Raw genomic sequence first — 16,441 nt, 5'->3', positions numbered from 1 at the left:
ACATATTTGACCACATTTCAGAGGAAGCTGAGCTGGTTAAAAAAAAATAGGTTATATATGGAATATTTACTTTTAAAAGCACTTAGCCCTCACTGGTTTCACGTAACGTAATATAAAGTTTAACCACGTAGAATATATCTATTTTTTTTCTCTACTGTAGAAACACATTCACAAATGATTCATTATCGCGACACGAAATGATAAACAAATCCACGAAAAACCCCTCACATCTGCTCAGTGTTTAATGTCAGATAAATACACTTACATCGTCATCATCATCTGCACTGACGCTGTGGCTGCAGATTCATCCATCCATTCATTCATTCATTCATTTTGTGATTAATGGCAGTTAAAGCAGGGTTTTTTTTTAAGGATGAACGCGGCGGCTGCGTCTTCTCACCAGAGGAAACCATTAATTTCCACCGTGCATTTAAAGAGGCCGCTGGGAAGAGTTTTCCCCCGACAAATCACACAGCGTTAGACGGTAATGAAGCACTTTTGTCTGCTCATGTACTTTAAAACTCGAAACACGCTCTATAAATGTTAAGTAATGCCTTCAGAAAATAAACACTGGAGAGGGGGGATTAAGGTTTTTTCTTTTTCCTCCTTCCGTGGAACAAATATTCTCCAAGCGTATCCACATGTGGTTTTCGTGTGTGATATTTAAAGGAAAGATAACAACAAAAAAAGTCAAGTCAAGAGGGTCAAAGCGTCTCTCTGTTTTTTTTCCCACTGCTAAAGTAAATAAAAACAGGCGCAGAAATGATTCGAAATCCCCTCAACTATTTTGGGAATCTCTGCTCACCATCTCATTTCTCAGTGACGCAGTTGAGTATTATCAGCGCTGACGATACGACAAACAAGTCGGCCGTTGTTTGGCAGAAGCGAAGCCTGTCAGAAGCTCTTCACTGTTGAGTGAAATGTAAACATGAAGAGAGTTTTAAAAACACCAGAGCGGCTCCTATAATGGTTCTAAAACTTTGAAATAAAACTAACATTTGACAAGGATATGACCACTTTGTTATATGTGCTATATGATGTAGAATGTGGCAAATGTTCCTTTAAAAGCTATTTGATAAAAACAACATTTTCCTCAGAGGTAAATTGGAAGTTTGTAAAAGGTTTTATGGATATTTAAATGGACATTTTAGGGATTTCCGTGTACCCATAACAATTGAAACTAAACATATTTCCATTAAGTGTGTTCTATGATGCGTTAAAATTTTGCTTTTGAATGTTTTATTCATTAGTTCAGAGCAGTGTTTCAATAAAAGACAACACAGTGGAGGCGTCAACGGAAATGCTGCTCACTAACAGTGAATGGGGCTTTGGTGTAATGCATTGTGGGTCGGTTAAATCATGAATATAATCAAATTTGACCATGATATTTGAAACATTTTGACTTTGTATGCTACACCACATCCTCAAAACAGCTATCGGACAATTCTGGATAATTCTACCAGTGTTTCTGTTGAACAGACTACAAACTACATGTCGCCATCACTTTAGCGACATTAGCAACTACTGCTTTTAATTAGCAGCAATAGTTGCTAATGTCGCTAAAGAACTGAATTATGGTCTTAGTCGCACTAAAATCAGACTTTTAAAATACATTTCGCCATGTTAGTCTGACTGAAATTGTATTTCACACAGTCAGAACTACTGCACATGGGTTACGGTTCCACAGTTGCATCTCCCGTGGCTTTTTACCCGCAGAAGAAGACGACTACAGCAAGAAAAACGTGATCAAATTTAAGCGGGAACATTATTTGGACTAATGAGGAGACAAAATTTATGCTCTGTCAACTAAAACATTGAATATTAAAGTACACGGATAGTGTGAAGACTTGAAATGGCGTTTCACAGGCTAACACGTAGCCACAAGCTAAAGCAGAAACTGCCTAATGCTAACAAGCACTTCAGTCAAAAATATAGATTCCCCACTGGTGCTCGTCTCCTGGGGCCTCACCCCTGAGTTGACCGAATACCTTTTGAGAAGTTGGGGAAAAATTACAAAAACAGGGACGCAGACACACAGTATCTCAGACTGTTACCATTGTTAGCAATACCAGTCAATAACAACGCGCCCCTCATAGTATTTTTCACACAAACAGCATAGCAACATGTTCACGGATAAGAGTTCAACAGTACTATGTGTTCTACAACATCTTGGAGTCGTATTCTGGGGTTTGTGAGGTTACTGCGACATTCTGAGATATAAATCTGATCTACGGGGGGGGGAGACTCGGAGATTTCCGACTGCACACTACAATTGGAATACATTATTCTATTAGGAGCCCTTTTGGACCACCCCGTTTTTAAAATAGCCCTCAATGGACAAACTAAACATCTGTTGAGTTCAAAGTCCAGCCCCACGGCCCGCAGCTGCAGTTTCATAATGTTTTATTTATGGCCAGGACTGGGACTGAATGGGACAGACAATCATCCCCGTTAGCTCGGCTGGTAAGTTGAGGTGTGCTTTGGCTTAGATTTGGCTGCAACGCCATTCCAAATGATAATTGTGACAATGAAAACAGTGTATTTGTATGTAACTTCTACTGTTAAAAAAGGTCTGAAGATCCGATTGGACCCCGGGAATCTGGCCCTCTTTAAAAAAGGTTTGGACACCCCTCCCCTGCTGTAGCGCCAAGCGTCAGACTGGCTCACCTTTGAACTCAAGTTTGAAAAAAGTAAACTCTTAGTAAAATGTTAAAATAGCTCTTCTATATTATACCAGCAGTGACACAAGGCAATTGGAGTTGGAAACCTCGGACGTACGAGGCCTTTAACGGCTTTCTATTGTTAACCTGAGTGTTTTATTTATAGCCTGCTGTTAATGAAATACAGCACGTGCCAATAAACCACGCACATCACAACATCTCATAGCAAGAGGGTTTTCTCACTGCTGCTTTGCTATTTTGGATCTGCACCCAAAGAATGTGCTTTTCCTCTGCTGGACAATGTCATTTTAACGAGCTGGACAATGTTGTTACGGTCGATACTGAGAACCATCTGGCTCGTCTCGTATACATGTCATAAATGAAGTCTCTTCAGCTCAGCTGCACCTAGCGGGACTGACTCTCTGCCAGCTTTGTCCTTTTCACAACACGACCCTCTGAGTTATACTCCACCATTAGATCTCAATGGAAACCATATGTCGATTTCCTGTTGTTCTTTTTTGACGGCTAAATAAAGTCGACAGAGACGCAGCCTCAGAGTCTGATTCCTTTCAGCCAAGATAACCACGTAAAGGCGAGAGCACGTGTTCCAACACGCAGATATGAAAATCATATGGTAGAAAACCTGTTATAAATAGAGATGGGGGGGGGGTTGATATGACATCAATATCTTAACATGAGACACAATGTCGTAGTAGATTTGCGATTTTTGACATGTTGTGATATCTGTGATGTCCTTTCCAATTTTCCAAGATACAGTGTGTAAAATATAACAAACTTATTAAAGACGTTTTATGTAGCGGCTGAATATTCCTCACATCATCCTTTCATTCCATGGTGTCATTGGAAGAAAAGCTGTGTGAAGAAGCTCATGGTTTCTCACAGTGATGCAGTGAATTTGCTGCTTCAGATTCCCAGGTGGCAGAGTGAGTACCAGTCCACTTTTTAAACGGTATGGTACGGTACAGTTTGGAACGGTAACGCTGCGGGTTTGTGGCTTTGTTTGAGAATAGACTTCAGGCCTCGAAGAAACAAGCAGTCGCAAGTAAGTGATGATTTTCTGTCGCCCAATCAGCCGACTGTCGTGGGTACTTGACCAGCTCCACCTTGACCGTACCGTACCAATTTAGTCTGACACCCCAAGGGAAGCTTGCCAAAAAAAATGGAACGGTAGGGGCAGGTTATGTTGGTACAATTCCTAATGGAAACACAAAACAAAAATACGTACCATACTGTATCAAACCAAACCATTCCACTCGATTGAAAACACAACATTTGAGTCCACTGGTGCCACATTATGTGAAATGTGATGTGTCGCCTGGATTACTTTGAAAGCAGCATCACAGAGGCTTAAACCATCAGAAAGAGCTGTTTTCATTACTTATCCATGTTCAGAAAACCCTGGTGAGATTAGAGCCTCTATCTGAATTTGTATAGTGCGTTTCTAGACCAATCAATCCTGCTTTACACTAGTTTTTGGCATTTACCCATTCATATTCACTTTCTCACAAGTGTCTTGCCTAAGGACAACAACCCCACGACCTTCCAGTTGAAAGACAACTCACTCCACCACTAAACCACTGGTGTAAATATACTGTATTGTAAGCATCTCTGATTTTCCCCCCGCCAACGAGGTTCTGTTTTCCATGGGCATGGGTTTATCAACTTCCTGTCTACAGTTTTCGACGGATCAATCGTAATTTCTTCGCCTGAGCATGTTCCAATTAAATTTAGATAAGAATCTACCCACTGATGACGTCACAAAAGATTATCACACTTTCAAGAAATCCCTGTCTCTGAAAATGGGCAAAGCTCTACATTACGTATTTGGCAGCAATTTAAATGCAACATGGTTCAGTCTCATTAAACACGTTCAGACGAGTGTTTCTCAGCGACATTTTAACAGATCGGGATGAATCTTAAGCAGGTTAAGTTCTGCACAGGTCCAAAAAGTGGCTTAAAGTTTGTTTTTATCTGTTGTTGAGAATTTTTTGAGTCGAGGTTCAGTTCTATATTTGCTATATTGCAAGATCTGTTTTTTTTTTTAAAGATTTGCATAGAAGATTCTATCTTCAAGAATTAATTTGCAGTCTTTGAAAAATACGGCTTTCAAAATGCAATGTTGGTTAATGATATATTGCCTCAGCCCTGGTTTGTGATAAATGTATCTGAAGAAAATCTCACAGACGTGTTGACAAATGTTATTCACGGTGGTCTCACGCTCAGGTTTCCAAGAATTACAGTCAGGAATGATCAGTCTCCGCCGCACCACAGCCGTCCACCGCGGCATAGAATTGACGTGGAATTTTTTCCACACCATAACGTCCACTTGTGCGGAGCCGTCCGTCGAACACAACACAAGTCATGTGAGAGTGTAAACTGAGCCCAAAATGGCATCTACCCCAAATCCCACAGCTGCCCCTCAAGGGCCACATCACACCAGGCCAAATGTTTCCTCTCAGCGAAACAGAAACAATGAAATGGCACGCTGCCTAATTTTAACTGCATACCAACAAGTCACCACTGTACAAAGGAAGGCCTTTAAAATGAGCGACTGCGCGCTTGGACATTCCTGAGACACAAACACCTGTGGCCGTCAGTCCTGTTAAGGTTGTCTGGGACCTGAGTGGTTCCAAACCCCCCCCCACCCACATGCAAGACACAGTCCAGGATCAACTGGCAGTCACATTGTTTTTGCATAATGTGCCACAGAGCGGAGCAACATGAACACTCTTCAGTTCTGCTGCCAGAAGACGGGGAATTGTTTCAGTCATTCAACAACAAAAACACACACAACAACAGAAAAGAGGGGGAAAAAAATCCACAAAGGATATTCAAAACAAGTTGACCGGAAAGATGTCTGCGCTTTTCACTCACATCAGTCTAACTCAGTGGTTCCCAAACACCACAGATGGGTGACTTGGAACAGGATTTTCTTAAATATAATTGAAAAATATGAGATACAAACTAAAATAAACATGTGAGGAAGATAAAAATTTAAAATAAGATGTTAGAGAAGATAGACAGCTACACAAGAAGGTAGAAAATATGAAAATGATACATTTTTGGGATCAATAAAGTACATCTATCCGTCTAGAAATTCACTCTTGCCAAGATTAATATTGTGATTTAGGTGTTAAAAAAGTGGGTTCCCATAGAGGTGGTTTGGGAAACACTCGTCTTACTCACCCAGACTTGAATATGCCCAATTAATAAATAGGAGAATTCAATTATTGTAACAGATTTGGCCTTTTAATGAAGTTCAAATGCTTAGTGTGGAGATTATCGTGAGGTCTTGAGGCAATAAAACACAATATTTATGCTTAAGGAAAGTTGTAAAGTGGTCAGCGAGACCAAATACTGGGGAAAAAAGGTTTATTTCCATAAGGTTGGTTTGTGCTATCACCGCAAAGACAGCGGACAGGCACCGGTCCATCACAGGCTTGAGACAGATGGACAGACATTTGGAAGTGTGAATGACTTGTTTAAGGATATGGTGCAGAGATCAAAAAGCAAAAGAGTGAACTTCCAAGACAGCAACGTGAACACAAATCTTTGAAAACCTAGAGAAAAAACACAAAATACATCTTAAATAATTAAGAATTTCTTACCTGCACCTGCCACATTGGTCATCTTATTGAACATCTAAAAGACAAAAGAAAAAACACAATATCAGTAACTTTGGCAACATAAGTTTCAATGGAACCACAAGAGAGAAAGAAATGGTGACATAAGCGGTGACAGTAAAGGACATTTTTTGACACCACTTGACTGTTGCTCCTCACTGAAAGCGATTAAAAACAGAATTTTAATTTAAATTTTAGGTTGCTAGGTTATTTAGTTTGCTGTGAAAACCCTTGAAAACATGCTTGTATTTGACTTTTCTGTCAATTTCCGTTATTAACTTCCATACATCACAAAATCCCTTAAAAACAGTAAATAATTGAGCAAATATAGAAATAGATGGATATTAATCATTTCTTACTAGCCAGTTAGCATAGACACATAGATGATAGCTAGCTAGATAGTGATATCGATAGTGATAACTTTTTTGCCGATATCCGACATGCCAATATATTAGGAATGTGAAAACAACGTTCTTTTCCATGAAATGTATTCAGGACAGAGGACCACTCTTCACGTTTATCAGTTGTGTACAAGTGTACCATGATTTCACAGTTGTTAGCTCAGGTGCTACATGTCAGCTTGCTAATCTCAATGATCTGTCGTCTATACCTTAGTGTCAGAAAACAATTGACCGAATAAGAAGCTGTAAACTCAAAAGTTTAGGGAAAGTTTAAAAAACCTTTGCATTTTTAGCCTTAGAAAAGTCATAAATCTGTGTTTGTTACGAAATAAAGACGTCAAACTCGTAGCGTGGCTTTGCTGCTTCGTGTCGTGTGAGGCAGGAGTTGAGAAATGTTCAACTTTTTTACGCATTAGCCAGTTAAAGCGCGTGAGGCAAAAAAGGTGCACTGTGATAATGTTTATTTATTATTATGTTTAAATAATGTTTATGTGTTGAGCTCAAACCTTACACAGCCCACACCATGTTCTCGTACAAGGTTTTTTGGCAAACAAAGTGGACCCAACAATGGCGGTCATCACTTTAGCAACTCATGCTACGTAGTTAGCCATAACAGATAGATAGATAGATAGATAGATAGATAGATAGATAGATAGATAGATAGATAGATAGATAGATAGATAGATAGATAGTTATTTACAGTTATCTAGCTAGAGCTAGTTAGCCATTTAGATAGATAGAACAAGCTAGCTATTTAGATATAGTTAACAAGAGCTAGCTAGCATAGATAGGTGATAGCCTACTAGCTAAGATAGATAGAGGGATATCAATATAGACAGACAAATAGATGATAGATAGATATGACTTTTACTTAAAACTGTAGGAAATAATCATTCATGTTGCATGTACAGAATTCCTTCCTTTCTTTCACATTTTTTTTTTGGTCTGGCAGAGACAAAAACGCTCTTTCAATTCGCCTGATACCGTTGACCCTGTGACATAACAGTCAACTGATTCAAACGTCCTTCAACATATCTGCAAAGCTTTTTTTCCGTTAGATCGGACAGGAAGTCACCGATGTATGGCAGGTTTCATGACCCGCGGTGTCGTCATGGCAGCAAAAACACACACACTCACATGTGCAGTGTAAAGACGCACTTTGGCTGCATGAGCGCTGATCATCACATGGCTGCCAGGCCTGATTGGCTGGATTGAAAGCAGGACAGGTGGTTTTGTTTGCTCACTATCCATCTTTGTTACATGGTCTTTGACACGTTCAGGCCAAAAGGCAAATGAGGTGAGAGAACAACGGGCACCTGGCAGCCCATTACTCATTTATTCAGATGAAGAGAAAGGGATTTAAAGTGCAGCGAGTCGCAGCCAAGAAACGCCTGGCAAGTTTCATCCTCGAAAAAAAAACCCACCAACAATGTCGATGTGACTTCAGGGTTAGTGGTTCAGTCTTTAAACAGTGAACTCTTGATTTATTACAGCACGTTGAGGTAGAACATGCACGGTAGCGAAAATTGATTCATCTGTCGATTGTTTTCTCGATTCATTTATGGATTGTGCGGTCTATAAAATGTCAGAAAATGTTGGGAAAAATGCAGATCTGTGTTCAGGGGGGTTACCAAGTAGATTTGTAAAACATAATCCAGCATTTTACTTCAGTTTTATGAAAGAAATTTTATAAAATGAAGTTGTAATGTATTTATCAAACATGGATATCTTGGAATTATTATATATAATAATACCATATTATCATATTAAGCCCGTCAGAAATGGCAGTAAAAAATAGTCAAACACACTCATTTGCTCTTATCAACATTTTGCAATAGCATAATAAAAACATAATAATAAAGTTTGGCATCTGTTCTATTTGGACAATGTTTCATAAAGAAATGTCCAACTCTGACTCAGTTGAGAAACACGCAACACATGACAAACATTGACTCATATGATGTTGATATATGTATTTTTAACCTCTGTTTATATACGCCGGAGGTCAGTGGGGCCTGTGAAAACCATGAGCTGCTGCCATTGATGTTTCCTTTCATAATTGACTGTGAGATTTGTCACAGTCGGGTCAGAATTTCCTTCTTGTCAGTGTGATCTCCACCACGCGTCTCTCAGAACAACCTTCTCCAGATTTATCAAATGTGCCAGTATGATTTAAATGTGATAGTTCTTCTTTGATGTGCTTATTTATATCTGTGGAGGACGTTGCGTGACCTCAAGTCCGATCCAATTTACTGATGAAGCACATTTAAAAATAACACTGTTGGCCAGAGTGTGCTGTACAGTAATAAAGTAAACACAGGACATGCACAGCACAACTCACGCCAAGCCTAATGCCAAAGAGAGAAAAAGAAGTGTTTTTAAGACAGATTTAAAAACAGGCATTTGCCTTTAGAAACCTTGGTGTGACTGTGATTTCAGGCTCAGATAAGTCAGAAAAAAAGTACAACTGAGGAGCAACTTCTGTAAATTTATCATAAAAGAAGAAATACACAGTGTTTTTTGCCTGTTTGGTCACTGTTGTAAAGATTCAGCAGGTAATTTTCCTCAAAACCTGTTGAATGCTGTTTTTATACGGACTAAATACAGTTTTCCTGTGGTTCCGGCTTCAAAAAGAAAGCCCCTCAAATTTTTTTGCAGTTCCTGATGTGCACACCAACTTTGGTGAATTTTCGTGAATGGCAAGGTCCTCAACTGTCCGCTCAAAGAGTCATTGAAAGAAAAAGAAAAAGATGATGACGATGGGCACCAAATACAATAGTGTCTTTGCACCTGTCCTAATTAAAGCGGAACTATGCAGTATTTTTTACCTTAATTTAACAGCTTCAGAGTCAGTGTGATGGTTAAATGTCTTGATGCGGGGAGATCGGGAGGCTGTCTCCACTGCCCCCTACTGTCTGTTAGTGGAAAAAACAGCCTTGCAAGATCAGGGCCAGCGACCCAGGAGTCCTCAGAATCAAGGTTTAAGATCAAGGCAGTGATAGCGTTATTTTGACGTTCATCATGGTAGAGTTGGTGAAAAAGAAGCAGAGAAAACCACTGTCGGAGGAAGCGAGGAAGAGTTACAGGCAAGAAAGCGAACCATTTAGTGACCAGCATGTAGTAATTTGTTATTCTAATATTTTTGGGGGGATGACATTTTGGGACAAGTCCTGTTACGCAGGTGCATACCATCCGTTTTCATCCATTGTGCGAGTCAGGATGTAAGGAATACACAAGATAAACTCACATTCCAGGTAAGATTAGCTCTGCCTCCATGATGTGCAGCAGATTGGGGGAGATACAAGGAACATTCCACTTTTTTTTTTCGTAGATTGTACAACAGCAGCAGGGAGGCAGAGGTGGCTGAGCAGGTGCCAAAAATCTTGTACCAGCTACTTCCATAAAACAGCTTTCAGTCAGGCTGTAACTGCTGGTCTATTCTGTGAGGCTGTGATTGCATTCCTGCTCCCTGCTGTCAGGAGTTTCATCTAGACTCCAGAGCTCTTATGTAAGAGTTAGAGAATAGATAAATGTGGAATGACACTGCTCACATATCCAGTTCTCTATTTCCAGAAACTCTGCAGGGTCACACAGTGGACAAACAGTCAAAGGAACACTTTGACATTTGGGATAATACACTTAAAAGGTGTCTGATGTAAAGTCATTAAATGTCATGACGCGTCACCAGAGATCAAGTAAACAAAACCCAACCAATAACACAGCTCATACATGTGTTGCCAGATTTGAATAAAGAAGATTACGTTCCCACCAACACCAGTCGTAGCCAATAAAGACCTACATGCATCGAAGAGATAAATAAATTCATTCCAACTGGGCAAACTGTACACACAGTGTTAAACTGGTTTTGATCAGTGGGACTGGAGTATTTATTGGGCCTACCGGGCCCAAACCAAGGGGCCCAAGGGCTCCAGGGTCCCTGAAGCCCAAGCCTCTGACATCTTCACTACTACTTTATTCATCCCGATAATTCAATAGGACCTGGAAACTAAATAACACTGGTTATTATGTGATGTCTTTATACGTGTTATAGTGTGTTATCCACCCCTAGTGTCTTGATGAGGCCCTTAGTCAAATAATGAAGGTTAAGTCATGGGGGGGGGCCCTTTCTTGTCTGTTCCCACTGGCTCGTAATACATGGTTTATTTATTAGCTATGACCTAAAGCGCAGGTATGTTGTGTTCCATTTACATCGGAACACTGTCGTTTTTTGTAATTGGGCGTGACGTTCACCACGTTCCACTTGATAAGTCAATAGCACAAAAAAATCGGGCTAGCCATTGTTAGCAACACACTCTACGTGGTATTATGTCTACGGTTATAAATTAAACCGTACTGTGTGTACGACTGACTTACTGTGAAACAAATACAACAGAAGCAGCGTTTGTATAGTGGCAGCCATCGTAGAGGTTGGAAAATTCCAAGTTCTTACTACAAATGGAATGCGCCAAATAGCCTTCCTGGGATCCACACATTAAAAACACACATGAAACACACACACACTTAGTTTTAGTCCGACTAAGACAATAGTTTGGTTTTCTTAATGTCATGTGAACACTTTAGTCTGACTAAAACCAAGCTACTCTTAGTCGGACTAACAAACCTGGATAATGCAATTCATAGTCCAATTACTCCTGCATGTATACGCTTAGTCGGACTAGAGTCGGACCTGGCCTTCTGTGCATGCACCTACATTTCCTCCTCAGTCTTAGATACAGCGCCACCTACGGAGGTGGAGTCAAACGTACACGGCCAATGAATCGATTTTCTCCTCCGCATGTATACTCGGCAAGTAGTCTGATTGTGTGTCTTAGTCAGACTGCAACCTTAGCTTGATTAAACGGTGCATGTTTACGTATGACTCTTATAATACTTTTCTTTTCCAATGTATTGGAAGTTTCCAGAAAACACCTTTGCCCTACTAACCTCCTAATTTGATTCAGTACACACGGCAACAACATTCTGTCACCTCATCAAAGAAAACATTCAGAAAGGTAATCCCAGTTCATGTAACCACCATGTGACGCCATTACTCTCAAGGCAGCACTGCAGCCAAAATACTCTCATGTTAAACGTGTGTGTGTGTGTGTGAAAAATTCTCAGCTGTCCACAGCCATGTTTTCACCTGTGCCGCTGTCATTCTCAAGAGCTAGTTATGGCTTCCTCGCTCAGATGGGGCAGGTGGCATCTAATCTGAGAACCAAAACTCCATTTCGTCTGAAGCACCCACCACCCCGCAGTCAAAGTCAACTTTCTTTGACTCCTTCCAGTCGTTCTCAGTGTGATTCCAGTATCCTGGAAAATGTGCTCCACGCTGTGGCAGCGAAACAAAACGAGACTCGTTTGCCAGCACTTCACAGCAGAGCACAATTAAAGAAGCTGAAAGGTTTTGGACTCGAAACCTGTCGCTGCATTCTGGGAATCGCTTACTCGTCTGTTTCTTTTACAGCCAGTAAACTGTGACATTTATATACTCGGTCCAGCAGCAGTGAGTGCCGCTTGTTTGAGAATGTCTAAGCTGCCGTATTCCCAGCACAAACCCACAAATATTTACAGGACGTACAGGAAAGAGGTGCCGTCACTGCACTGTTAAAAATGTCAACGTGACTTCTTCATTTAATTCACTTGAGAGCATGAGAGAATGAGTCGTATAATTAATAATTAATATAGTGAGTTGTCAGTATTTCATGAAGCTAATGTTGCTTAAGTTGTCCTTGTTTTTGTTCTTAAAGCAATAATTAAACTCAAGTTGAAACCACCATGATGATTTTTACAGTGTAGAGAGAGTGGATCGTTGTAAAGAAATTGGCTTAAAAAGGATTTTATGTCTTCTTTTTACGCTGTGATTTCTGACAACCGATGTACTCAGCTACGATGTATTTACATTACATTACATTACATGTCATTTAGCAGACGCTTTTATCCAAAGCGACTTACAATAAGTGCATTTAAACATTTGGGTACAAATAAGAGCTAGAAGTAAGTAAGACCTTCAAGTAAACCAAACTATGAAGTGCTAGTCGTAAGTGCGATGTATAGGTGTTTTTTTTTTTGTTTTTTTTCCGTCGTCGTCATCGTCTTAGTCGAGGTAGAGTCGGAAGAAATGTGTTTTTAGTCGGCGGCAGAAGATGTGGAGGCTTTCCGCTGCCCGGATGTCGATGGGGAGCTCGTTCCACCATTTGGGAGCGAGGACAGTGAACAGTCTCGAGTTCTGTAAATGCCTCTGCGATCCTCATATATTTGCGATGTAAACGCGCAATGCACCGTTGAATCTCGTCATACCGTAATGACAAGTATATGGGCTCAAACCGATTGTCAATTTAGAGTGTCCAATTTGTTTAATCCACAAATCTGTATGTTTTTGGACTGTGGGAGGAAACTGGATAACGCGGAGAAAATACACACACACACACACACAGTGCACAGTGCACATACAGTATGTTCATTTATTTGTAGCCACAGCCAAAATACCCTATATATCAACAACTGATAGGCACATTGCTTTTTCTCACCGTTAAAACTACTTAATGCTACAGCAGCGTGAGTAGAGCTTTGATTCCCTCTACTCTTTCTTTGAGGATGTCACAATCACGTAGACAACCAGGTAGGACTTTGGTGTGTATTTGAACCATAGCTGATGTGATATGAGGTCACAGGAAACAAATCCAGGATGCCAGGTTTGATCTACAGTACGTGTCAGCGAATCACTCAGACACAACAGATGTTTAAACGGGGCATTTGACAGTAATCAGGACATGAATGTTGAAGAAATGGATAATTTAAAAATGTGCATAAAGGCCAAGAACGTTTCGATTAAGGGTTTGGGTCTGGGTGATGACGTAAAGCAATCGTTTTATAGCTAAAACAAGGCTGTCAAGTTCAACAAAGACACAAATTTAGGACGGACACGGAGCGCTGATTTCCCACCAAGAGCAAGACATTTTGAATCAGCAGGGAGAAATACTTTGAGCCGTGCAGGAAGTAAACAGATCATGGCAGTCGTCCAAAAAATACTCCAGATCTGAGATGGAAATGTTTTTTTTTTTAAAAGATATCAGGAATTCCTCAGCAGATGTTTGTAGCAGGTTTGCACAGCCCCAAACACAATCTGTAGGATTATTTGTCGAGTCTGAATGAAACATGTTGGTGTGACGAGTAAAGGAACCTACCGTCTTCTTGCTTCTTGTTCTCGTCACCGTGGATCCGTCGCGGCTCGGACATTCCCCAACGTCATCTCGTCTGTGGAGAACTTGGTCGCTCGACATTTGGTCCAAAGTGGACGCGGCAGCACCCCACTGCAACAACATCACAACAACATCAGCCGAGGCTGGGTTCTGTCTCTGTCCGCCCTAAAACTGGGACAGGATGGTCTCAACGGTGGCCGAGGGAAAAGAAAACAAGAGGCTGAGGTCAACGGCTGGGGACATGAAATCTCTACTCTTGATTCAGCTTGACAGAAGAACACAAAGGGAGCCTGTATTTGCACATCTTCTTTAGAGAAGACAGAGATTATGACCTTGTCAAATACCCCCCAGTAAAGATGTCTTGTCTCGCTCAGTCGCCCTGTCATTAGTTAAAGCAAGTAATAGTGAATGCCTGGGATGTCTATGCAGATGCCTGCGAGGCATGCAAGCCTCTGTCAACTGTTCCTAACGGAGCAGATCATACAAACTCCCGTCCAACACAAGAGATCCTCTGTGCGACGCGTACATATGTAACCCCAAAGAGCGCTTTTGTTCCCAAATGCTAACTCTGGTGGCATATTTCATGAGACACGCCACCACGATAAGAGGCCCTTTTTTAAGGGACAGTTACACGGTCACAGTCACTACAACAGCTGTCTGTTTTCCGCGGCACCGTTGAGACCTCGACTGAAGCGCCGGAGACTCCAGCGATCACATGTGAGAGCTGCGGACCCGGCGTCATAAAACAGTCTCAGCTCAGTGGGACACGGTTAGATGGTCCAACAAAGCTCGCAGTGTCCCAGACCTACAGTATACCCTCGCATCTCGAATGTCACGTGGGAACGAAATCCACACACTGTATGTCTCGAACACTGGGATTATGGTTTACAAAACAACAAGGGGGTCCTGGCTGTTGCAGAGAGTGGACAAAGTGACAAATAATTTCATTAATTTAATTTAAAACGTGAAGAAGAAAGCGACACAGACTCGGGACAAGTGTGGGCTCTTGGTATAAGTACGGAATATTGGGACAATATTGAGAACAAACCTAAATAAAGACTTTTGCGTCAAAGTGAGGCCTTTTGGGACAAACTGAGGCTTTAGTACAGACTTTTGGTACAAGTACAGATTATTGGGACAAATACAGACTTTTGGGGCAAAAGTACACACTTTTGGGACAAATAAACTGGGATAAATAGACTTTTAGGAAAAGTATGGACATTTGGTACTACTATAGACCATACTTGTCCAAAGTGTCTCTCCCTCAAGTCAATACTTGTCCCAAAAGTCTATATTTGTCCTTTAAGTTTATACTTAAATTTAGGCTCCAACATCTCTACATGTCCCAAATGATAAAATAAAGACTTTTGTGCCAAGTATGGGTTTTAAGAAAGTACGAACTTGTGGTACAATAAGGGCCATTAAGACAACCACAGATTGTTGAGACATGCACATATAATTCTGGGACCCAAGAAAAAAATGTCCAGGACATTAAATTGTGTTGCTTAAACACCTGTTGCTGACAAGTCCAAATAATCTGCTGGGATGTTCTCTTCACAGAGCAAACTAAATTGATTTAGTAAAGTTTCTAAAAGCATGACCAAGTATGCGGCATATGCTCCGTGAGGAATGTGTACAGTCCTGAGCGTGACAGCTTGCACACCATTAGAACGTCTGTGGTCCACATGCTTCTTGACAAAGGCTGAGGACACGCCGTTCGTTTGTGATGCGGGCGCTGAGGACACACACACACACACACAGACACACTCTCACTCACCTGTTTCTTGCGGACAGTGCAGGGAGTGTTGGAGGGAGATGAGCCGGCGCTCAGAGCCTCCTCTATGTCCAGATTAAGCTGGTCCAGTTTCCTCATCAGCTGGATCATTGACTCTGACCAGGGAGACTTGACCTGTGGAGGAAAACAGACGGACATCAGAGGACACATTGAGACACGAGAGGACAAGACAACCTGTTGTTTAATTACTCAGCTGATTTGGGAGTGTTAGAACAGCACAGGTCTAGTTTTATCCAAATAAAATAAAATACATATTTATACAGCATGTTTGTTTTGGCTATTATTATTGCTCTTGTATTGTGTGTTTTATTGGTCTTTTATTCAATTTTTTTATTGCTTTTTCTTCCTGTTTCATGTATTTACGTGATGTACAGCACTTTGTTTAATGGTTGGTTGTTTTAAAATGTGCTATAGAAATTAATTTTGATTGGAAATAGGAAATATTTTTATATAAAATATAAATAATAAATTATTTAGTGTATGAGTTACAAGAAAATTAAACAAATAGGTTTATTCTGTATAAATGACAGCCAATGTTATCCATTTTTAAAAAATTCCAGAGAAATTAGTGAATCTGAGCACAAAATTATTTATATTTTATGTTTTTTACAATTTAACTTCAGTATCTGAACTGATCCATTGCCCTCAACTATAAATATACCAGAAATGTTAATATTTTTTTTATGTGTGCTCCATTTCAAAGTGTTATTTTATTAACATTGTCTGTTTTTGGTTGACT

General features: G+C 40.5%; 1 protein-coding gene across 1 annotated transcript in view; it reads right to left on the bottom strand.

The window, feature by feature from the left end:
- stard13b (StAR-related lipid transfer (START) domain containing 13b) overlaps positions 1 to 16,441 on the bottom strand; it is an 89,470-nt gene that overhangs the window by 61,462 nt on the left and 11,567 nt on the right. Inside the window, exons 3-5 of the mRNA XM_058634017.1 lie at positions 15,685 to 15,816; positions 13,893 to 14,018; positions 6,290 to 6,323 (exon numbers count right to left, since the gene is read on the bottom strand). Coding sequence (XP_058490000.1) covers positions 6,290 to 6,323; positions 13,893 to 14,018; positions 15,685 to 15,816 — 292 coding nt within the window. The remainder of the gene's footprint in view (positions 1 to 6,289; positions 6,324 to 13,892; positions 14,019 to 15,684; positions 15,817 to 16,441) is intronic.

The sequence above is a fragment of the Solea solea genome, chromosome 7, assembly GCF_958295425.1.
Source record: "Solea solea chromosome 7, fSolSol10.1, whole genome shotgun sequence".
NCBI classification, from domain to species: Eukaryota; Metazoa; Chordata; class Actinopteri; order Pleuronectiformes; family Soleidae; genus Solea; species Solea solea.
This window is presented reverse-complemented; position numbering and strand designations above follow the sequence as displayed.